The sequence below is a fragment of the Alternaria arbusti genome (genome assembly GCF_024043155.1).
Source record: "Alternaria arbusti strain BMP 1465 chromosome Unknown scaffold_7, whole genome shotgun sequence".
Lineage (NCBI taxonomy): Eukaryota > Fungi > Ascomycota > Dothideomycetes > Pleosporales > Pleosporaceae > Alternaria > Alternaria arbusti.
This window is the reverse complement of record NW_026249947.1, coordinates 665,906-689,023: the sequence shown is the minus strand read 5'-3', so window position 1 is coordinate 689,023 and position 23,118 is coordinate 665,906. Positions and strand designations below refer to the sequence as shown.

Below are 23,118 nucleotides of genomic sequence, written 5' to 3'. Positions count from 1 at the left end.
GATTGGATGAATCATGGTGGGTCATGCAGCAGTTGTTTTATAGATGATGCAGAGTGAAGCTTGCGGTAGCGCACCTCAATACGCCGGATACGCGATACGCGTACTCTGAGCTTTGACCCCCGCCACCTTCCCGAGGTCTTATAGGCCGCGCGTGCCCAGTTGGCCTCCGACCGCAACACCACGCCATGCAGCAACGGATCTGGAGAGGTACTCGGGAGTCTACTTTTACCAAAAAAAAAGAATCCTAGGTTGTTTTAAGGCGATGCAGCCCACTGGTTTATCCGCGGAGAGCTGCGCAGAACGAGGCCGACGCGACTGAGCACGCAAAGTAATCTGCCTGGACCTCATGTTCGCGAGCGCGGCAGCCTCTGCAAATCCGGCCATGGGGAGGATCGAGGTGTGGTAGTAGATTCGCTCCTGGGATCCAAAGCACGACGTCCTTTCCCCTCGTCATCCTAGTTGGACGCAAAGATACCGACATCCCTGGGAGACTTGTATGGCTTGAGCTTCAAATCATCGTCCGTACCAGCTTCCGGTCGCAGTACTCCTGCATCCAAGAACTGGACTATGAACTTGTCAACTTCGCAGTCGCGCATGGTCTTCAGTTCAGGCGCGCGTTTCCGGAAATAGTCTAGGTAAGCTGCTGCGTACGCTACCGTGGAGCTATTTGCTTTCTTGGTGAGCTCTCGTAAAGACAACAGCAGGTACGCAGGTGCGTTTGCTGCGTAAAGGAGCCCTGGTACGAAGTCGCTCTCTTCAGGAACCGCAAGCCTTGGTAATAAGGGATCAACCTCCATCGTCTGACGATTTGTTGCCCTGAGTGCTGGCCAGTGGAAGTGAAGGAGCCGGGAGGAATATGGCGCAGTCACTTTAGGGAAGTGCAAGTATACTAGCGGGTCAAGGAGGATCCAATGTGCTATTCTCTTTCGGAAGCATCTTTGAAACGATAGCTAGTGGTATGGTGATGGGTGATGGTAGGTCGACGTGACTGCCGTTTGCATGTCTTGGCATTGTTGTGGTTGTTTACGAAGTCTCTTCGCCAGTGTCTCACTTAGCCACCCACACTACACAATACTCGAAAATTTCTCGTCTTCCCGAAACCCGCTTCTAATTCCCACCATGGCCTTCCCACGTCTACAGAAGTTGGTTGACGATGCAGCTGCACAGCTCGACGAAGAGCTACTAGCTGGACTGCCGTTCACGGTCAAACCTCCATCTCCAAGGCGACTTCTGAAGCTGATCGTGGATCACGCTGACGATCTGAACGTAAGCTCGTGTGATCTACCTGAACTCACAACATGCTAACGACTACAACTAGTTCCACGCCTGGGAATATCAACATTGCGCAGCTGCGGAGATGTTCTTTGGAGATTACACTGAGGCGCTTGTTGCCGGCGGTCACCTCAAGCTCGACCATAGGCCTGCTTCAGCTACTGGAGCTACGCCATCAATTGCTCCCACGCCAATAGCTACTCCTGATCAAACGATAGCTGTCACTCAGCGAGAAGCTTCTCGCGAAGCTTTAGTACTTCACTTACGGCGAAGAAAGGCTTCACGCAGCAACATGTGGGAAGCTCTTCAAGCCCTTGGACCTTTGGGAAATGCAAAGCTCAAGCTTTGCTATAGCTTCTTCCGAAGCGCACGTGGTTGTGTTCGAGGTAAGTCCTTCTAGATGAGTCATTTCTGTATCATGTGTTAACACACGATAGGACATATGTGCAACCTTTCGCACATCCACCCTACCGAGCTTCAATTCGCCGCCATGGAGCGATACAACCCAGCTTTAACTTCCTATCTGAAGCGAGCTTGTGAACTTCGGCCTCCGGAGTACACTAGCTGCTTCCCAAGCTACGCAGAGTGTGCCCGATATATTCCGGGATACGAGACTCCAATGCGGCGTCTCAGTGAGGCTTAATACCGTTGAGCTGATCGAGCTGATCCGCCACGTGAACGAAGAACAGCTTTCCCTCTTCTTGGAAACGGATGAGCGAGCTGCTCCTCTGGTCACGAAGCTCTTCGACAGCAACGACAAGGATCGGGCCGAGTTCGCGAGCTTACAGCGAACGCATGCCGCATTCCTCAAGCGGTATCAGGAAGCTCAAGCTGAGTTTTCGTTCGAGCTCCACGAGACAGTTCTTCAGCTTGAGAAGAACCGAGCTCTACATGCCCAGGACAAGCAGCTAAATCTTGAGCTGGAGTTGGAGAGGGAGGCAAAGCTTAGATGCAAGGAAGCTGCTGCGAGACATGTGGAGCTTTCGGCAAGTCGACGTGCTGCGCTTAGTAGCGCGTATGCGCAAGAGAGGTAAGTTTCTGTCGTATCAATTTTACTTGTACTAACTTCGTCTTACAGAATGCGCGGCGAGCTCCAGGCCAAGCTTGACCTTTCGATCGAGGCTGCCGCCATCTCCAAGGCTGCGCAAGATGTCGCCGCAGGTCACCGACGACCTTACTTCTGGCAAGGCTTCCTCCGCGGAGCCCAGTGGGACAACAAGCTGCAACCGCTTCGGCGCCTTGTTAGAGTACCAAGCTCGACTGTTTCTGCCACAACTTCTCGGCCTTCCGCGCCACTCTCCGACAAGCTTGAGTTTGTACGTGCCGAAGCTTTCCACGAAGCTGTGGTCCTGCCCTTCTCCCCCCCTTCGGAGGACGTCAAGCTTACACTACGGGAGCGAGCTACTCAGCTTTGGGAGCCTGTGCGCAAGACCGACGGCAAAGCTGCGAACTTGCCAGGTCGCTTCAAGGACAACAACAAGTCGGGAATGGCATATCGGCTAGCTGCACCTGCCGAGCTCAAGGCAGAGCATCCTTCCAAGGTCTACTTCGACCAATTTTGGTCTCACGCTGTAAGTTTCTTCCCTACATAACATGATGATTTCCGCTCACACTCTCAGCAAAAATAAGCTACTTCTCTTCACGTCTGCAGCTGCAGCTCTTGTCTCCTTCTCGCCTCGGTCATTCCAGCTAATGACCGTGTTTTCTCTTACGTCCATAGCCAAATCAATCTCATGATCAGTATCCTACTTGTGTGCTTGTGACGTGATACGTCTTGCAACATGACAGCTCATGCCTACTGCACAGCCACTGTTTCATATCGCAACGAATTGCTTGCCGCGATAGTATTGAGCCCCATCGCCGCGTTCTTATGACTGGGCGCCCGGGTTGACGGACCACTTCCTGCAGCATTGGAGATACATGTCGGCCAGGTCACATGATCACTGCAATCGCTGCGCCCGGGCGGGCTCTGGGTGACCTCCAATTAGCGTGGACTCTACGCCGCAACAGGGCCCGTGCACGTCGTTCATCCCGATCAGTTTTGCATATCGTCCAACGCTGAACCTTCAGCACCTTCACCTTTTCTGCAATCCTCCCTCATCAAGACTTCCAACGACAATAGAAGGTTACACGCGCCCTGGCCCCCCGTTCCCTCCAGCTGAGGTCGAAGACTGGCCGTATGGAGACGACATCCCAAATAACGAAGTCGAAGCCGACATGAGGGCTAACGAGCAGGCCGAAAGCTTCTGGGCTACATACTCAGACCCTGGCACGAGGAAGAAAAAGTACAAGGTCCGGTTCCGCGACACCCTCGCCAAGCATATCGCGCGGCTGGAAGAGATATGGGAAACTGTAGCTTCATACAACGCCGATAAGTTCTCGTACACGTCGCGAAAGTCAACAATGGATGCCAAACTGCGGGATCCCGAACTCCTTGTCTTATGGGAAGTGCTAATCGCCGCACAAGAGGCAAAAGACGAGAACGACGACACTATGGAACCGCTCCATAAGCTGGAGCAGAAGCTTCGTCGGATTGCACTGACTGGCATCCACGTGGGCAATCTCACCAAGAAGCACACCAAGTCTGAGAAGGCAGCTGGAGGACCTGACATTCGGAAGGCCGTGTACGCTTCATGATCCAAGGACAAAAAGCCCTTATATCGCACGAATACGGGGAAGCTAGTACGCGAGCAGGTTATAGTGTGGTTGCCGAACACGACAGAATACGCAGCTATGCGGAAGGCAGAATACCGATGGGGAGACATCAGGGTAAGTTCATTATAATGTCTATAGACATCAGTGTTCCCGGGTGTGCTAACCAATCATTGTCGCAGGGCGTACTGACGCTGTACGAGACCAAGCAGCTGACCATGACGGAGCTCCAACGGTTCACACTGAACTATGCGATGATAGACGCTGTTATCGCATGGATGCGGCAGCTTCTATCAGAACACGGCAACGCAGGTGAGAACACATCTCAGCGTACCTGAAAGCGGCGGGCCGACATTGAGGAGCGTTTAGCAGCTGTGCGCATGCCTTTTTTCTTCGTGCTGGCACTAATGGCAAGCTCGTTTTTATAAGCCTTCTGCCTCTGGGTTTAATTGGGGATGGAGTCATGAGTCGCTCTATGACTGTGAGCTACGGAACCATCATATCCTATTTAGTGAAACAGTACGTCTCTTTACTCTGTTTTCAGGGTTCGCGTGAGTGGCTTTGTGTGGTGATGTTGGCCGTGACTCAGAAGAGCAACGAGGCGAACCGCTGTTTTGGGTGGCGCTGCGCCCTTTTGCTGACTCCGACGTCGAAATAGTACCTTTAATGTTCGAGGCGTACTTTTCGCGCACCAATCATAACCCTCCGTCGAGAGCGCGTCTGAGCTCGCTTGTAACTGCGATACCGTAAGCGGCTGGCTGTTCAGGAAGTAGGCCGTCATCGTAGAGTGCGCGTTATGATCGCATACATGGATCGCAATCTAGTATAGTCTTAGAATGACAAGCGCATTCCAAGACTCACAGGAGCCGGTGTTCCTCCGCACACACATATAAAGTATTTCGTCCAGTCCAAAGTTGCATAAAGGATCGACCACCTGAACGACAGACCCTTATCAAATCCAACAAAGACTTCGCTTTTCCCGCAACAGCAACAACCCGATCCAAAGGTCACAAGAAGCTACTGCGATTGTCAAATCTTTCTCTCAACACCAATCATCGACCCACACGCTACCGCGTCATCTCAATGTCTACCGCTACCAACAAGGCCGAACAAGCCGTCTCTTACGCTGCCTTGATCCTCGCCGACGAAGGCATCGCTGCCACCCCCGAGAAGCTGCAAGCACTACTCAAAGCCGCAGGTATCGAGGACGTCGAGCCTATCTGGACCACGCTCTTCAGCAACGCTTCCAAGGATAAGAACGTCAAGGACATTATCCTCACCGCGACCACGGCCACACCAGCCGGTCGCGGTGACGCTTCCGATATCAAGGACGATGGAAAGACAACTGGAGAGGATGGAGATGACGAGAAGGACGGAGAGGAGGGTATCGATATCGACGCGGACTCGGATGATGGGTCTGCATTTGGGGATCTTTTTGGCTAGAGGGACATCGGAGATGGGAAGAATGGTACAGGGGAAAAGGAGCGATCAACACCGTCTTTCGGGATGGCCTGGGAGGCATGCGAGAGTTTTGAGATGCTACGTTAGTTGCGCAACAAACAAGAGGATCTTTCTGTCGCAAAAGCTGCTACCAGTCTGGTGTGCGTAACTGATCCTGACGCGCACAACGTGCGATATTCGGCTTGATCCGCACTCTTCAAGCTGAGGTGAATGCGACCTGCTGACACTCCGATGGCTTAACGCCGCAACGTGCATACAAGCTTCGGTCCTGGCCTTGCAGCACTACAACTGTAAGGGTGTAGAGTAATCATGTCGTATTCAAGGGCTGGCGAACGTGGCACTTCACTTGGCCAATATAGCTGGATGATGTGCAGAGACTTGCTAAGCTTCGAGTTTGAATGTGAAGTTACGCGCTTCCCTCTCGAAGTCGGCAATGCGCTCAGACCTGCTGCTGATCATAGGTCGAGCTGATTCATGTTCCCCGATGCCAGGACACCGGAACGAGTAGTAAGCACTCAACTTGAAAGCACTTGGCAACAGCCAGGGAGAATGTTCGGTGTATCGATGGCAGGCGGTCAATGCGAATCGTATGTTGTTTGTAAGAGATGCGAGTAAGTTCCGCGTCTGAACATTTATCCTAGGCCTTGCTGCAGTGCGACGTGATGTGGTTCTAGAGTCCCCGAGCTACGGCCGACCGAATATTAAGCTTTTGATTGCGACAACCCGCGTCCCCTGCTCGATCTGCAGCCATCTGAATCGGAACCCACGCCCAAGGATTTGGTGAGAACTCTCACCCCGCAAGTACTTGCTGACAGTCAGCTCGGGTCCGTACGTTTGGGTCAAGAAACCTAGAGTTGACGGGCCGCTACATCGGCTGTAGAAGGAAGGGTTCTGTTATACAATTGCGCCATGATGAGCTTGCTGGCTTCCAGGGTGATGAGCAAAAGTGTTGTGGTGTGTCGAAGTAGTGCCGCCGGCCTGTGCATAAGATGTGCACGCGATCGAGGAGCGCACTGTGAATCGCTTCGGCGCATTCCGAGACAGCAGGCTAAAGTAACATACGACTGGTAGGTAGCATCCGTAGTATTTTGACATCAAATAAAGCGCACAGGTTCTTTTCTGGATCGGTCGACCTTGAGGTCAAACACATCGGGTCGCTGATATCCACCAACTACATCATGATATTGTTTGCCCTCGATGCAGTCGTTAAGATTCATGTCGGCATACAGTATGTCTTCTTGATCTTGCAATGCGGATATATATTCTTTCTCCACGCCTTGGTAGGTGAAGCTAGGCAATGGCGCGCCGGTAGGATCCAGGAAGAAGGTCGCGGCGCGAGGCATGGCGTGCAGGGTCTCGGCTACCACATCCGCTTGACTTGCACCCTCGATGATCGTCTTGATGGCATCTTCACCAAGATGGCCTGAGCATGCCACACCGAAACATTTTGCTTCAAAGCAATGCGCTGCAGCACGGGTCTTGTTTGCGGCTAAGTTGTCGTAGTTTGTTCCACGCGCAGCGCTTGGACTCGACTGCTCATTGCTATCGTCGGTGGTTTGCTCGGCAGTTTGTGCTGTGTGACGCGAAGTTCTTGTCGGCCATATCGTCGGCCAAGTTGATATATGAATTTGCTCTGCTTGCGCGATCAAAGAGTACCTTGCAAGTGCATTAGTGCTTTCGCCACAGATTAACGCGCCGATACGCCCGTATTGCGTGTTAGCAACACGCAGCCCATAGCCGTCACCGCTACTCCATGTGAGCTTTTCGAAGAAAGTCGGGACCAGCTTTCGATGGTGAACTAGGACTTCGCCTTCGGTCCCAATGAAGATGTTCGAATTGTACAGGCAGCCGTTGCTGTGTCGCGACCTTTCGCTGAAGCCGATGCTCACTAGGATGTTGTTCGACCGAGCCGCTTCGCGCAACGCCTCCATTTCATCGCCATCAGCATAGATAGATTCTTGTACCATGCGCTGGAACAAGGAGTGGTTTTCAGTAGGGGGTCGTAGAGAACTCCAGATCGGAAACGCAGAGATGTAGGTTTCTGGAAAGACCACGAGGTTGGCCTTGTTAGATGCCGCTTGTCTGATGAAGGATAGGGCTTTATCTGTTGTTTTGCGTGCATTGAGAAAGACAGGTGATGCATGACAGGCCGCAACGCGTAAGCTGCTTGCCATGACGGACGGCTTCTTTTGTTTGTGCTCGTGTCTGTGAGTGAAGAAAGAGGACAGTGTTGATGGTACCTAGGCATTCAACCCCGCGTCTGCGGCGTGATTTCCCCGCACCTCTTGGAACCACGCAACCAGTTCATGTTGTCCTCACGAGCTTCTGTAAGCTCAGCAGTATTCAATAATTGAGCCTACTGCATCACTGGAGTGTTCCATGATCTCTGGTCCTCTCTCGGTCCCCGAAGCGGCTGTCACTACGCCAAGAGGAGGCATCGTTTCACGGACTGGTTTTACACAAAGCGTTGCCTTCGCGAAGCCCCCTAATTTCGCACACTCAGAAGAGACAGCTTCATCAGCCAAGCCATGGCTGACTTCCTATTGAGAGGCATCGAATGCGGTGCTTTGCAGGGAGCGAGCAAGGGAAGACGGAGATGCGACCTGGGCACGATCGGACTTGCCCGGTTCCCTAGCGGATGGTTCTGACACCCGCTCTTTCAGCTAGAGCTATGGAGTAAAACCGATACATAGCGTTGACCTGGAATGTTCGCGGTCGGTGGATAGAGACCAGATGTGAGCAGGAACCCGTGGCCCGGTGGACGAGAGCCTTGGCCGTTACGCGCTAACCCACTAGCGTATTCAGACTGTAAATTATCTGGGCCACTGTTCACTCCTTCATCGTTCCTCAGTATCATGTATAATCCACATACGTTTGTTCGCGCGAGAAAAAAGTTCTTGCAGTAGGCGGTTAAGGGGACGTGTGACTGTGCCGACATTGAAAGACCTGCATCACAGCCCACTGAAGTACAGGCGTAGCTTCGGAGCGGCGATCCGATGCGGTAGCACCGTAAGTACAACATCAATCGCAGAGAGGACCTAATTTCCTGAGATAACGAGCATTTTTCAGGAAGTCCGGTATGCACATGGCTCGATGCAGCAAGTGTGTACGATCGATGTTGTGACCTCGGGACAAGGACAGCAATTAGCCGCCTTGCCACAACGCCCGACCAGAGCACACATGACACATGATCTTGATCATCGTTACGTTGCCGTATTGATGAATTATCTCATTTTGATCTCAATATTTTCCATTTGAGGTTCGTCAGGGAGCAAAAAGTTGTAATAACTCAGTATAGTCGTAATCCTGACGGGGGGATAACGACGTTGGCTGCGTCATTTATTCAGCATTAATCGACGAGAGCATAGCCCGTCGCTATATCGCCATCGGTGACCGATGTAAGGCTTAGTGAGGCAGCGGAATCAAGGCGCTGCTTGCTTTGTCACCAACTCGAGAAGTTGGAATGCGTTTCAGCCTAGCTCGTGGGATAAGTGACGTTCCAGGTCCGGCAATGTGCCGAGCAACCTGGGAATCCCACGGCAGTGACCGAAGCCACCTTCCACGTTTCGAGCTGGTTCCGGTACCTCAATTTCAGGAACTGTGCAGCCATTATCAATCTACTGACCAATCAAGCTACCGCGACGGCACCGATTGATGCGAAATTCCGCAGTGGGTCACCCGCGTGCCTGGACTGACAATCCTGACATGAACCACATCGGTCCGATGCAGCCTCGGTGCCCTGTGCGTCCAATTCATGCTAAACAACAACCCAGTCGCGACCGCCTCTGGAGCGCTTGGCGACACAGCGGGACGGAGTGGTGCTCCACTTTAGACGTTTTGACAGGATTGTTTATCAGATGAAGGGACTTCACGGCCCTTCTCCGATGACGCAAATGGTTTCGAAACCCAAGTTGGCAAGTAGCGCCATGGAAGTCCAGTTTGGCACAGATGGTGTGCAGGCAAGGGTTAGATGGCATGCAAGATCTTGTGCCCAGAGTGACTTGCATGCCGAGTAGGCACAGCTCTGCCCGTCCCATGTCTCCCAGGCTTGACTGAGGAGGTATAAGAGTCTTGGGATCTTCCACTCAACCCATCTTTCACCCAACGTCGATCTTTCCTGCTATTAGATACCCCAACAGTACTCGCTCAAGATGCGTTACTCACTCCTTGCTTTCGCTACTTGCGCTCTGGCAGCACGCCCCTTCCTCAACGAGCCCGATACTGGTATCGACGACCAGTTGGCTGGATTCGTCGCTAATGACACCCTACCTCCTCTTACGTCTTTGGTCGGCCTGCCAGACTTCCAATGGGTCGGCCGCCAGCACATGAACACCTCCGCCTACACATACTACCGCAACGGAGCGGCTGGCGAATGGTCATACCGCAACAACCTCGAAGTCTTCTCGCGCTACCGATTGAGGCCCCGCGTCCTCCGCGACATCACCAACATCCAGGCTTCCATGCCCACAACTATCCTCGGCCACAACTTCTCAGCACCCTTCTTCATCTCCCCATGTGCGCGCGGTGGATATGCCAACGAGGATGGTGAGCTTGGCCTTGTTAAGGGTGCCGGCGAAGGCGACATCCTGTACATGACCTCGCTTTACTCGTCCAAGAGCTTGGAAGACATCTACGCTGCTCGCCCCAACGGCTCAGAGCAAGTCTTGTTCCAACAAGTCTACCTCGACGGTGACATGAACGACACCCAGGTGCTCTTCAAGAGGATTGAGGATCTCGGTGCGAAGGCTATTGTCCTGACGGTCGACTCTCCCGGTGATGGTGTCAGGCATCGTGCTGCCCGCTACGGTGTCGGTTCCGCAGACGTCAACCTGAGTCTTCTGACTTGGGATCTGTACCAACAGCTGTCCAACATGACCTCCCTGCCTATCATCCCCAAGGGTATCCAGACCGTCGAAGACGCTCGCGAGGCAGTCAAGCAGGGCGTAAAGGCCATCTTCCTCTCCAATCACGGCGGCCGTCAAACCGACACTTCGCCCTCTTCCCTTGAAGTCGCCCTAGAGATCTACAACGAGGACCCTGAGATCTTCCAACAGATCGAGGTCTACGCTGACGGAGGTATCCGCTACGGAACCGATGTTCTCAAGCTCCTCTCCCTCGGTGTAAAGGCTGTCGGTCTCGGAAGGCCCTTCATGTACGCCAACATCTACGGCGCTGAGGGTGTCGCAAGGGCGACAGAGATGCTCAAGTACGAGCTCATCAACGACGCGGCGAACATTGGTGTAACCGACCTCAAGAAGATCGGCCCAGAGTTCGTGAACTGGAAGACTCCCGCTGTAAGCTTCAGCGTATAGACGGTGACGTCACCAGTTCTTGCTGCGCAGGAGCTCGAAAATTCCCTTCTCTTCAACTAGATGTATATACTTTTAGCGAACAATTTATCAAGACTTTCTTCAACTTCAAATTGCCGTTACGTTCTGCACTACCATGATCGCGACTTCACAGCCTGCAAAAACCCATGGACTATGAGGCTTACTGCCGTCGCGACGGCTGGAAAGTGCAGCAAAGTAAACATAGTTTGTTCGATGGCATCGTCAGTAATGTCGCTACAGCTCTACACGCTTGAAGCGTCATGTAGGCTACTCTCTACGCATTCACGCGTTCAAAAAGCAAGCCCGTAGCCTCCAAGAGTCAAACACGCTAGTGTCTTAGCGTGTCGCGCGCCTTCCCGAGGCCCTGTCTCACGATTTTTGGTTCCATCTCAACCCTCATCGTCAGTCGCCTGCAATTATTGAGTAGAGAGTGTCAGACACTGTCCGATAGATCTTCGTGGTTTGCTCAGCGACGACAAGCGTAAAATTTTTGCGACACCACCATAGCCCGTTCACCATTCGCAGGCCCATTCGGACCCTTATCGCGCGCCTTATCGGCCATGTGTAGGGCGCATCTCAAGCAGTCCATTCCCATGAAAATGCGCTGCCTCCTTAGCCCTACATACGCGATGGCATACTCAATCGGACGTCGGTTAGGTAATGAAGACACTCGCGCTAGACATTGAAAGGCAGGTGTACGCCGGACGCGACAGCGTTCTACACTAACAATATTTCTTCGCGCTCTATTTATGTCTTCCACAATTAGGCCTCAACCTTGACGCAGTTCTCCTCACAACTCTAGAACAAACGAAGCCATCAGCATAGTATCTCGGATCTTTGCCGCTCTCGTCCCAGTCGATTTTCACAGAATTTAGCAGACTCAGCCAAGTCATGGTACATGCCACGGAGGATACGAATGCGAAGCCACAAGACGTGACAACACCCTTGACGCAGAGTACTGTTATCAAGGACGGATCGGATAGCTTCCCTAAGAATGACGTAGTCATCAGCTACCGAGGTGGCATCATCGAGAACAGACACAACGTACACGCAGCCATCGTTGACGCCTCTGGCAAACTACTCTACACAATTGGCGACTACCAAAGGATGACCCTTGCGCGATCATCAACGAAGCCCATTCAGACCCTTGCGATCTTGGAGACTGGAGCTGCGGAGAGATTCGATTACGATGACGCAGATGTAGCGCTCATGTGTGCTTCGCATAGTAGTGAACCTCGACATATCGAACGAGCACAAGCGATGCTGGAGAAGACGGGAGAGAAAGAGGAGGTTCTTACATGTGGTGGACACCCCGCTCAAAACGCTGCTGTCAATCGCGCGTGGATCAAAGAAGGTTTTACACCGACTGCTATCTACAATAATTGCTCTGGAAAACATGTCGGTATGGTAGCAGGTGCGGTGTGTCTGGGCGCTACAGCTCACGACTACTACCTACATGAGCATGCCATGCAGCAGCGCGTGTACCGAGCTGTTGAGGACGTAAGCGGGCTTACTAAGAAAGAGGTGCTATGGGCTGTCGACGGATGCAATCTTCCAACACCAGCGATGCCTCTTCCGAACCTCGCGCTCATGTTTGCCAGGCTTGCGGATGCCGCTGACCTTTCCGACGATCCCTCGAAAGAGACACTAGATCAGCGAACACAACATCTAGCTCGGATTCACAAGTGCATGGCCAGCTACCCTGGACTGGTTGCTGGCGAAAGTCGCTTCGACACAGCGCTTATGACGCCTTATAACGGACAAGTCGTTGGCAAGATCGGAGCAGATGCCTGTTATGCAGTAGCAGTTCGTGCTTCACCCCACGCTGATCTGGCTGGGATGAATCACGGCGCTATGGGAATTGCCGTCAAGGTTGAAGATGGCAACCTCGATATTTTGTATGCTGCCGTCATCGAGATACTGGAACAACTGAACATCGGTTCAAGCGAAGTGAGGCAGTCGTTGGACGGTTGGAGATATCCAAAGATTGTCAATACTGCAGGTGTTGTCACGGGCGGCTACGAGCATTGCTTCAAAGTACGAAGTGTGGTGTAATAATAATCTTACAGAACAGTATCAACGCATTTATTACCAATCCTCTATAGCCCTCTGAACCGAGCTGCCGCAACATACCGCCCATACAAACCGAGACAATGTGTTGACAACCCTTTTGGGTATCATGGATTGGACGGCGTGGCCAGGAGGCATTCCATGAGCCGCGTCGTGAAAGGGATCAGACCTAGAAGAAGCTCATCTAGCTCCATACCCAACTCTGACTCCATGCTCAACGTGGGAAAACTGGCCATCTTCAAAAGCATGGAACCCACCTCTTCACAGAATACGGGAAGCGTTGTGCTATCACACTCACCCAATGTTCGGATCTCTTCAAACTTCATGAAGTAAGGACGTCCCGCCTTCTTCTTCTCCACTGGCAGGGCTTTGAAGCCGGTTAATATGGCTTGGCCATCGCCGGAAAGACCAGTAGCCTCGCGGTACTCAACAAGTGTTCGCATGCATGCTAGCCATTTTTTCAGAGCTCCTTTGTACTTTTCGTACATGCTGCTTTCCAGTCCTTTCCTGAGCTCTTCTCTATATTTCACGACCATCATGCCGATGTGTTCCACAACCTTTTGCATTTCTGCAACTTCTTGGCGTCCGGGATTTTGTGATTTGAAAAGATCAAGGAGCTGGAATCCCAGCTCACGCCGATCATGAAGGAACTGGGCGTTCATACAGTTCTCCATCAAGCTGGTCCTATCTTTGACGGATGACTCACTGGCTTTCCCTGGGTTGCTGCCGATTTGGGATCTGCTTTGTTTACACTTGCTGTTCTCCAAAGCTGTGATCCCAGTACCCACACGCTTTTTTGCAGGTGTCACCACAGAGACACCGTGTGTGGTACGGATTTGTGACATGTCCTGTTGTGTGGAAGATGGGTTTCTCAGTGATCGGATCTTGGAGGCTGGGACATTGGGATACTCTTTGGATTTGGAACTGTTTGAATCGCCAGTCGGAGAAAAGCGAGCGAGCTCATCCGCACTGGTATCAGGCGATGGCGACATGCTGCGGATACGCCTGGAGTTACCGACGCGTACGGCGTCCATGAAGCTTGTTGGCGGTGTGGGATCCTCGGTTTCGGGCGCGGCGTCAGAGGCTTTTCCTTTGCGTCTGTCATCTTCGGCCTTACGACAGGCACGTTGGATGATATAGCCGAACACGTGTAGTCGGATCCTGGATCGCAGAATGTTAGTCCTCATTGTTCTGCTACTGAGCTGCTATGAACTGACTTGTTTCGATCATCAGGATCTCCATAGATGAGGTGTCTCGGATACCCGTTCTCGGCGAACTCTGAAGCGTTCTTGGATTTGGGAGCAGACTCGGCATCAAGGGCTTCACTGAGCGCCCCAGTGACATCAGGAGTAGTGAGGGACTCTGCTTCCACTCCGTCACTCCATATCTTAGGCCCAGCCCCTTCGAGACACTCGTTGACAGTTTCGTCCAGAGTGATGCGCTGGCTGACAAGTGCTTCGCGTATGGCGTTCCTTGACTTATAAAGCCGCGCAATTGTGTGAACCTTGTCGTTCGTGGCTATCCAGAATTTTCGAATTGTATCATTCGACTTGAATCCTGGTCGTCCTGGCTTTGTGGGGTCGGTGAACCCGTTTAGCAGCCCCAGGCGGGAAAGGTATGATGAAGCCTTGGTTGATCCTCTGGTGCATTCTTGAATCAGGGTTGAAAATTCTGGAGGCATAGCCAGGAACTGTGACGACAATCTATGGCTGTCAGCTTTTCGATTCGGTGAGACAAGACTTTCAACGCTTGCTTCTGTGGATCTGGACATACGCTCTATTTGCCAGATACTGTTTGAAACAATATCGTCGTCGTCGTCGCCACCTTCGGTATGTAAATCAGAGCAAGGAGAACAACGGTACAAGTCGTGCGTAGAAGGACAGTTGATAATCTCGAGTGAAGTACCATGAGACTGGCTTGCAAAAAGGGAGGACAGTCTATCAGTTATAACATGATGGTAATATCCCTTTACAGCTGTATCTTGTTCACCAAGACTGACCTGTGGCTTCGGCGACCAGGCGTAGAGCTACCACGGCGATTAAACGGGGAGGATTTTCGCTTGGCAGGGATTATTACATCCCATCGTACGACACGTATCCCCGGTCCGACTTGAGATATACATACTCAATGCCATATTCGCACTAGCGGTGGCTGCATTATGCATCGCTTTCTACTGCACGGATACTATCTCACGCTTACAAGTACGTAGTTTCGAGGATAACTAATTTTTCAACCTTCGAAGTGCCTCTTACAGGATGGGCACAAGCTCTAAAAGACCCCTGATATTAGCTTCACGAGAAAGCTCAGGTCATATTCCGGAGTTCGCTAGCTTCATCACGAGCAAGCTGCCACAGGTTTTGACCATACTGTCAGATATTCTGCTCTTATCTAGAATATGCAATTTCGGGGAACGTATCCTAGCGTAGAAACTCTTTGCGCGATCGGCAACGAGGAGGACCTTCATAGCGCTATTAAGGGTGAAAATACTGGTCAAAATGATGTTGAGCAGCAAGACATCATGGTAAGCTCTCCGATAGGCCAAGAGCTGGTCGGAGAGCGTCCTTCCAAGGTTCGCTAAAGTTACGTGGAAGCTATGGCCTGTCCCTTTCTAGGTCCCCTGTTTTGCACCGACGGAAAGGGCTGGGCTCGTGCTTCAGCAATTATACGTGCCTTATCGGGCGGGAGTAGCAAAGCCGTTGCCGCATTTCGTGCTTCCATAGGATTCTATGAGCTGTACGTCAGCCCTACCTTGAAGGCAATCATTGCATCCTTCGTGCAAGATCTGAGAGACCAATGCTTCGAGATAAGCTCACATCAAAGCGAGAATCTGGCGTCTTCATTAAGTCCACCTGACATCGGGAATAAAGAACTGCCCAGGCCGCCCAGATGCCGTTACCGATGACACCTACGTAGCGTAGGCAACAGTATCCACAAGCCTGAACCCCTGGGGAAGAAAAGAAAGCAAATTCTGCAGTTGGATTCAACGGGTGGCTGTGACAACGCCCATAGGCCGACTGGGGCCTTTTGGCTAGTCGAGCCGAGTGCATGCAGGTATGAGTCCGAATCACACGTTGACGAGTGATGGAAAATGTAAGGAAGTGATGAGCACGGCTACCGGTGAAGTTTTAGGAATCCTAGATGGCGTTTGCTCCCTGGCGTGGTAGTGTGCACGCACCTCATGTCACTTGGTAGCTGATACACAAACACCGCCGCTAACTCCATTCGGCCATAGAGCCAACCGCGCCGCATTGCTGATCCTGCCCAGCGATGACTGGCGACTCCTTTATTTCGGCAACGTACCGCCCCGTTTAATCTTACGTCTCGGTGGCGTACGCCACTGGAGCCGAAAAGAGATTAGGAGAATATGAGCCGGACTGCGTCTGTGGCGTCGCCTTAACCGACTTTCCGACACTTGAGGCTCCGATGCAGGGGTCGTATCTTCCGATCCTTGGTGTAAACCGGCCCGAGAGATAGTTCGTATATCTGTCAAAGTGTGGCGTTGCTTTGATTGGGTAGAAAGAATGGATTGAGAACATCTGCTTGCTTCTATCATGCCATCTACTGCCCATTTTCCAGCGAATAAGCAATTTCACAAGCTCCTGACCCGTACAAAACCCACGATGACACACAGGAAATAGGCGCGAAAGGCCTAATCGAACCCAAAAGCCTGGCGAGTCAACATACTGACTTCTCCGGTTCCAGGAGACTGATCTCGCGTTGCCTTGTCCAAAATCAACAACAAAATGCAGGCCATAAGAAAGAATGCCACAAGGAAGAGTTTGCGGACTGACCATACAATACATAACCATATCAGACTTGACCAAGAGAGTAAGAGAGCTGTCCATGTATGACCGGGTCCCGTGGAGACAGTGGGGGCTCCCGTAGGCTCAGCCGCTTGGTTTGCGTGTTCGATCTCTTGGGAAGGGCGCCCCCGTATCTTTACGCATGCACGCTGAAGTATCCAGCAAGATACCAGCGTTTTGATGCTGTGAGGAATTTTTTAGCTAGCTCTCAGACCCACTGTCACGATACTGACTTGTTGCGATTTTGATCATCTTTATACAAGAGGTAATCGGGACGAACATAGTCCTGGTTCAGTTCGTCGATGTCGTTGGCGCGTGGCTTGAAGCCACCATCGTGCTTCCATAACATGGGACCGTACTTCTTCATGAGTGGCTCCACGTTCGTATCGAGAAAGGTAGGTTGCGAACGTATTGCCTCACATAGTTTTTCCACGGAGAGATACGTGTCAGAGATTTGCTCCACAATCTCTTTAGTCGCTTTGTTGAGGTCGCCGGCTGTGCCCTCGTATCTGGGCCGTCCTCGTTTGGTTCCGCCTTTGTCGCCTACAGAGGGTTGTCGGAGTCCCAAAGGCTCGGTGTAATGGTGAACTCGGGCTGTTTTGGAAGTAGCTTCTAGTAGTCTTTCTAATGTTTCGGGTGGTTTGGGGGTCGCCATGTGAGGACCCGCACCGAGAGACAGCATTTGGAGCCAAAGCAGGTGGCGAGTAACGAAATTGGAAGGATGTCAGTCAAGATATCAGATAGGGGACGCGTTGCTTTTGGCGCCCGAAAGGGTCACATCTCCCAGTAAAGTACCCACGAATCCGTGAAGATCGCTTACCTGTCGGAGTTGTACGAGTCGGTAGAAATAGAGAGGTGCTGAGTCAAAGATGTTAGGCACGAGCTGGATTATGCAAGAAGAACTCAGCTTTGAGAGAGTAGATGATTTAAGTACGCAGACGAACCTTGAGCCCCCACTGTCCTCCCACAGCAACTCTCAGAACGAACAGCGTGGCTTAGAGACATATGCTATTCCGGGCTTGTCTCAGTGAAGTTGTTGTTCGAGCGAGACCCGGCTCGCTGCCACTGAAACATCCTGGCTTTTTACAAAGCTCATGGCCACGCATTTCGAGTGAGACATGCCAGGTGGGCAAATGGACTTTTTTTGGTGCCAAAAGGTTTGAGCCGAAAGCTGGTTCACTGTCTCTGATGCTTTTCTACGCTAGCTTGACCTCTTGACAGGCAGGAAAATGTGGTTAAATAGCGATGTCGGGTTTCTCTCGGTGTGTCCAGCAGTGGGATCATGGCTTGTGGTTTGCGTCGCTGGCAAGACAAACCAGTCGGTGTGACTGCGACCAGTGGGTCTCATTTGCCGACATCTTTAACGACACAGCGGCCCAGATTCCAGGAAATTCTGTCGTGAGGTCCTCCATATAGGCCAGTCTTGTGTTGTGGTATTTTGCGCAGGTCGGGTGAAGTGGAAGCCGCAAAAAGGGCACCTGCAGCGATGTTTAGCGCGAACGCGTGACGTCACGCACGATCACACGCCATGGAGGATGGTGGCTGAAAACAGAGCCTGAAGGCCTTCGCAACGGTATCATTATCAGAATTGTGAAGAGTAATATTGTGGAGTAAGTTAGGATAGTGTGGGAAGGTCACAATCATTGGGTTGTAGTCGATCGACTTCCTCCCACTTGCTACCTTTTCGCCGAAAGTGCCCAGCCGTCCTTCAAAACATCACTAAACGCCCGACCACCCTCTCAACGTCCACCCAGAGTAGCCAACAAACACAAACTTTTCTTAGGACCGCTTTTGCGCCACTCACCTCATTCAGAGCTGTCCAGCTTCTCTAACATCGCTAGCAGCTCATTCTGAATGTCCACCTCTTGCTTGACTTTGACCCTCTTCGACTCTGGTACAGCGCTCGCCGCGGTGGCCTCAGCGTTCCGATTAGAAGTGAAACCTGCATATACTGCAGCCATATCACCGGGAACAGGTCTGGGTCGCTTCCGCATGGCTGCTGCCGGGATATCGAAGTACGGTGAGCCCTGGATAGCCCTGTCGGTGATGCTCAGTGGCTTGATGTTACCGTCGATAGGACCAGGAATGTAGGGGCTGGGCTTGAGCATAGCCGGCATGGTACCGCTGAGCGAAATCTGGGTACTAGCCTCAAATCTCTTCGCCTGCGCTTCCTCTGCTGCTCTCTTCACGCGCCAGTCAGGGGTCTGTTGTCCTGATGAAGCTGGGCGACCACAGAACTCATATTCTGCTAGTTTGGAGCGACGAAGTGGACCCCTGGCAAATACAGTGGTAGAATTTTCGAGATATGCTGGCCGGCCACGATTTGGCCTGCTGGCTCTGATGTTGCCCAGGTTGTCAAAATCGTAGGGCCAGAATGTGCTGAGCTCCTTCGCGGTATATGCTTGGGATTTGTAGACTGCGTAGCAGGCTTTGTCGTCGAGGTATACGTACCTTGGAGGCTCCTTTCTGCCATAGATAATGGGACGTGGTACCTTTCCCATGTACATCTTCCAGGTCGGATGACCGCGGACTGTAGTCTTCGACCGCATAACGAAGGCCTTGTTGGAGTCACCATTGCCAACGCCATCGTGCCAAAGGATTCGCATTCGTTTGCCGTCGGAGACCATTGTATTTTCCCGGCCGGGGGTTGCTGCTGCGATATACCCAGGTTTGACCATGATGTATCCGTCTGGGTGTTATCTTACCTTACCGTACAGAGGGTAAATGTATGCCAGGCGAATACAAGGGGGTTTTCTAGGCAAAGAAAGGGGGACTTACCCCGGAATTGAATGATATGATCGTGATGAGTGAAAGAGAATCTCGACTAACATCAATGAGAGAGGATGAAGGAAACCTGACTGTAGAGAGGTGGATTATATAGAGCTCTACTGCTAGCGGCGATGACAGCCAGTAGCCACGTGGGATGCGAAACGTACGTTGAAGCCCACCGTGAATCCACTGCCACGAGGTGTAGGAAAGAGAAAAGATGGATGTTGATGGGGTGGCATGCGACGATATGTGAGCCTTCACCCAAACATCTCACAGCTATCGCAAAGTTTCTGTACACGAATCTACATCTTCAACGATCAGCGAGCAACAAGAAGACTTGGTATTAGCCTGTTTTAGTGGCGTATGCTGCTCTTCGTGGAGAATCAGTGCAACGATTGTGACAGATGCTCTGTAATTGATGTCGAATACTCGGGAACACTCTTCATGGTAGAAAATCACTACTGCTCAATATGAACATAATAAGATGACAACGGGTATACTTGAAGGGCGTTGTTCCTTGGCGGTATAGCTCAGATCCACGGACACTGCAGGAGCTCAGAGTTGTGTTGCGAGTGATTCTGGACGAAAAGAGTGTAATTGCAATCTTGCGGCATCTCGTCGATGGTCCGTGACGATGATGATGATGGTGCCGTCGAGTCGGACCTTCCTGGCGGATTGATGTCAACGATGTCGGCTCGGGCCAATCAAAGACGCCAAGAAAACGGTAGGTCATCCAGATCGAACTTCACGACCGCCACCACTCGCATCGCCAGACCCAACGCTCGCTGGACCCCCGAGCATCAATTGCGCGAGACAACACATATACAGCAGTCACGATGCTCGCACGACACGCACCTGCCTCATCGGCGCTCAGCGCGGCCGCCCACCGAACGCTGCCCGCGGCTTCGGCAGCTACTCGCCTTTCGGCCGCAGCCCCCCAGAACCGCACACAGAAGAGGACGCTCGCGACGGTCCAGGATGCGCCACCAAAGAGGACATACGGCGGCTTGAAGGACCAGGACAGGATCTTCCAGAACTTGTACGGACACCACGGTGCGGATCTGAAGAGCGCGCAGAAGTACGGTGATTGGCACAAGACGAAGGAGATCCTTCTCAAGGGTCACGAATGGGTGTGTAGAGGCAGATGTACAGGGCAAACGAATCAAGGCTGACGGGTATAGATCATCTCTGAGATCAAGGCTTCTGGTCTCCGTGGCCGAGGTGGTGCTGGTTTCCCCTCTGGTCTGAAATGGGTAGGCAACGTCAAGATCTGTTACCGCGATCTCTGCTAATGGTTGCAGTCATTCATGAACTTCAAGGACTGGGACAAGGATAGCAAGCCCCGCTACCTGGTCGTCAACGCCGACGAAGGTGAGCCCGGAACCTGCAAGGACCGCGAGATTATGCGCAAGGACCCCCACAAGCTCATCGAGGGCTGCCTCGTCGCTGGCCGTGCCATGAACGCTACCGCCGCCTACATCTACATCCGAGGAGAATTCTACCACGAAGCCACCGTACTCCAGCGCGCCATCCAGGAGGCATACCAAGCCGGTCTTATCGGCAAGAACGCCTGCGGTTCCGGATACGACTTTGATGTCTACATCCACCGAGGAATGGGCGCCTACGTCTGTGGTGAAGAGACCTCCCTCATCGAGTCGCTAGAGGGCAAGCCCGGAAAGCCTCGCTTGAAGCCTCCGTTCCCCGCTGCTGTCGGTCTTTTCGGATGCCCTTCCACTGTCGCCAACGTCGAGACTATCGCTGTCGCACCCACAATTTGCCGACGAGGAGGCAGCTGGTTCGCCGGCTTCGGTCGTGAGCGCAACCAGGGTACTAAGCTATTCGCCATCTCCGGTCACGTCAACCACCCTTGCACAGTAGAGGAGGAGATGTCCATCCCTCTCCGCGAGCTCATCGACAAGCACTGCGGTGGTGTCCGTGGTGGCTGGGACAACCTGAAGGCCATCATTCCCGGTGGTTCTTCGACCCCCGTTCTGCCCAAGCACATCTGCGACGACCAACTGATGGACTTTGACGCGCTCAAGGACTCGCAGTCTGGTTTCGGTACCGCCGCTGTCATCGTCATGGATCAGTCCACAGATATCGTCCGCGCCATCACCCGTCTTGCCAAGTTCTACCACCACGAGTCCTGCGGGCAGTGCACACCATGCCGTGAGGGATCAAAGTGGACTCACCAGATCATGGACCGCTTCTCCAAGGGCCAGGGTCGTGAGCGTGAGATCGACATGCTCCAGGAGTTGACGAAGCAGGTCGAGGGTCACACCATCTGCGCGTTGGGCGAGGCCTTCGCATGGCCGCTCCAGGGTCTCATCAGGCATTTCAGGCCAGAGCTCGAGGCTAGAATGCAGGACTACGGATTGAAGAACGGTGGTCAGGCGCTGGCAGGTGGATGGGCACATGATTCCGCCAAGAAGGGCCTTCTCGTCTCGCCCGGCCAGTAGAGGAAGAGCTGGGAGATTTGTACTATGCATTTTCCGTGTGTTTGAATTTTGATTTCGGCGTGCAATTACTTTGAAGAGCTGAGCTGTAAATAGTTTCTCGGCGCAAATAAAGCAAGATTGAAATTGACTCGCATGACATCCTTTCTCGCAGCCATGACAGCAACGCCGGAAACGCCTTGCAAACTAAAGTAACAGTATTTCCCTTGCCCTCGTTCTTAGGTCCCCATGCAGATCTGGATAAACTCCTCCCTCGAAATCGCGTTATCGTTGTCCATGTCGAACTCCTCAATCATAGCCACCAGTTCATCATGCGACAGCGCCTCACCCAACTCCCTCGCAACACGTGTAAGATCCTGCAGGGTAATCGTGCCCTTCCCGCCCTCGTCAAATAGCTCAAAAGCCCTAAGAATCTCATCTCTCGGATCACGACTCAAAATCCTCTGCGCCATGAGCGTCTGAAAAGCCTGAAAGCTCAATAACTGTCTTCCAGGCGCCGCATACTGCTGCTGCTGCTGTTGTCTCGAACTCTGCTTCCCACCCTGCTGACCCCCCTGCGTCCCATACTGTTGCAGAATCCCCAGAATCTCCTGCTTGGGCAAATCAAAGCCTAGTGCTTTCATCGCCACTTTGAGCTCGTGGTAGTCGATGTAGCCGTCCTTGTCGAGGTCGAAGAGGTTGAAGGCTTCGCCGATTTCTTCTCGTTGTTCTTCTGTGAGTTCCGCGAGGGAGGCGGCGCCGGAGGCTTCCATGCGTTGGGCGGTTTCGCGCGCGGCGCGCTCGCGTTCTAGGCGCTCTGATTCGAGGCGTTGGGCGTTTTTGGGGTTGGGTGGGAAGGCCGGTGTGCTGCTGAAGGTTGGTTGCGGTTGGGTGGGTTGTTGGGGTGGTGCGGTGCGGTTTAGGCCGTAGCGGGGGCCGGGGCCGAGAGGGTTAGAGGATGTCGCCATGAAGTATTTTGAGGGGGGTTGTGGTGGTTGAAGATGGGTGTCGCGGGTCTGGTGGGGTGCGCGAGGTTGTGGTGGACTTGGGCGCGTGGTTTGATAGGCGAAGGCCCAAGGAAAATTGCGAGGATTCACGAAGGTTGCAAAGGTATCCCGTTGAGTTGCGACAATTCTCCTCGCTGTTTGGAGATTCTCGATGTGCACGAAGATGCGCAGTTGTTTGGGACGCGAGGCGCGTCAGGCCTGCGAGCTTAGCTGCAGCTCTAGCGCGATTTGGCCTGGCAGTGGGGAATCGAGTTGTGTAGGGCTGACAGAGGCCCCGGCATTCAAACACGATGTATATTCTGGTACAATATTAGATTTA

The 23,118-nt window shown here is 52.6% G+C and overlaps 11 protein-coding genes across 11 annotated transcripts; 5 read left to right on the top strand and 6 right to left on the bottom strand.

The window, feature by feature from the left end:
* Positions 1-455: 455 nt before the first annotated feature.
* On the bottom strand, positions 456-797 carry J4E86_006048 (uncharacterized protein; the record flags this gene model as incomplete). Its single annotated transcript, XM_051446579.1, has 1 exon — positions 456-797. The coding sequence occupies one exon, from the start codon at positions 795-797 to the stop codon at positions 456-458; it is 342 nt and encodes a 113-aa protein (XP_051302154.1).
* A 322-nt stretch (positions 798-1,119) lies between these two features.
* Positions 1,120-3,909, top strand: J4E86_006047 (uncharacterized protein; the record flags this gene model as incomplete). The annotated part of the gene is made up of 5 exons (XM_051446578.1): positions 1,120-1,266; positions 1,319-1,658; positions 1,906-2,302; positions 2,351-2,843; positions 3,343-3,909. 5 exons carry the CDS (start codon positions 1,120-1,122, stop codon positions 3,907-3,909), a joined length of 1,944 nt encoding a protein of 647 aa, XP_051302153.1.
* Positions 3,910-4,005: 96 nt separating this feature from the next.
* Positions 4,006-5,367, top strand: J4E86_006046 (uncharacterized protein; the record flags this gene model as incomplete). Its single annotated transcript, XM_051446577.1, has 3 exons — positions 4,006-4,041; positions 4,107-4,254; positions 4,913-5,367. The coding sequence occupies 3 exons, from the start codon at positions 4,006-4,008 to the stop codon at positions 5,365-5,367; spliced, it is 639 nt and encodes a 212-aa protein (XP_051302152.1).
* A 1,112-nt stretch (positions 5,368-6,479) lies between these two features.
* Positions 6,480-7,352, bottom strand: J4E86_006045 (uncharacterized protein; the record flags this gene model as incomplete). The annotated part of the gene is made up of 1 exon (XM_051446576.1): positions 6,480-7,352. One exon carries the CDS (start codon positions 7,350-7,352, stop codon positions 6,480-6,482), a length of 873 nt encoding a protein of 290 aa, XP_051302151.1.
* A 2,184-nt stretch (positions 7,353-9,536) lies between these two features.
* J4E86_006044 (uncharacterized protein) lies at positions 9,537-10,697 on the top strand (the record flags this gene model as incomplete). The annotated part of the gene is made up of 1 exon (XM_051446575.1): positions 9,537-10,697. The coding sequence occupies one exon, from the start codon at positions 9,537-9,539 to the stop codon at positions 10,695-10,697; it is 1,161 nt and encodes a 386-aa protein (XP_051302150.1).
* A 909-nt stretch (positions 10,698-11,606) lies between these two features.
* J4E86_006043 (uncharacterized protein) lies at positions 11,607-12,770 on the top strand (the record flags this gene model as incomplete). Its single annotated transcript, XM_051446574.1, has 1 exon — positions 11,607-12,770. The coding sequence occupies one exon, from the start codon at positions 11,607-11,609 to the stop codon at positions 12,768-12,770; it is 1,164 nt and encodes a 387-aa protein (XP_051302149.1).
* Positions 12,771-12,892: 122 nt separating this feature from the next.
* On the bottom strand, positions 12,893-14,466 carry J4E86_006042 (uncharacterized protein; the record flags this gene model as incomplete). The annotated part of the gene is made up of 2 exons (XM_051446573.1): positions 12,893-13,946; positions 14,003-14,466. 2 exons carry the CDS (start codon positions 14,464-14,466, stop codon positions 12,893-12,895), a joined length of 1,518 nt encoding a protein of 505 aa, XP_051302148.1.
* A 2,342-nt stretch (positions 14,467-16,808) lies between these two features.
* J4E86_006041 (uncharacterized protein) lies at positions 16,809-17,243 on the bottom strand (the record flags this gene model as incomplete). Its single annotated transcript, XM_051446572.1, has 1 exon — positions 16,809-17,243. The coding sequence occupies one exon, from the start codon at positions 17,241-17,243 to the stop codon at positions 16,809-16,811; it is 435 nt and encodes a 144-aa protein (XP_051302147.1).
* Positions 17,244-18,393: 1,150 nt separating this feature from the next.
* Positions 18,394-19,215, bottom strand: J4E86_006040 (uncharacterized protein; the record flags this gene model as incomplete). The annotated part of the gene is made up of 1 exon (XM_051446571.1): positions 18,394-19,215. The coding sequence occupies one exon, from the start codon at positions 19,213-19,215 to the stop codon at positions 18,394-18,396; it is 822 nt and encodes a 273-aa protein (XP_051302146.1).
* Positions 19,216-20,193: 978 nt separating this feature from the next.
* Positions 20,194-21,816, top strand: NUO51 (NADH-ubiquinone oxidoreductase 51 kDa subunit, mitochondrial precursor; the record flags this gene model as incomplete). Its single annotated transcript, XM_051446570.1, has 3 exons — positions 20,194-20,487; positions 20,539-20,610; positions 20,659-21,816. 3 exons carry the CDS (start codon positions 20,194-20,196, stop codon positions 21,814-21,816), a joined length of 1,524 nt encoding a protein of 507 aa, XP_051302145.1.
* A 215-nt stretch (positions 21,817-22,031) lies between these two features.
* On the bottom strand, positions 22,032-22,760 carry J4E86_006038 (uncharacterized protein; the record flags this gene model as incomplete). Its single annotated transcript, XM_051446569.1, has 1 exon — positions 22,032-22,760. One exon carries the CDS (start codon positions 22,758-22,760, stop codon positions 22,032-22,034), a length of 729 nt encoding a protein of 242 aa, XP_051302144.1.
* Between the last annotated feature and the right edge of the window lie 358 nt (positions 22,761-23,118).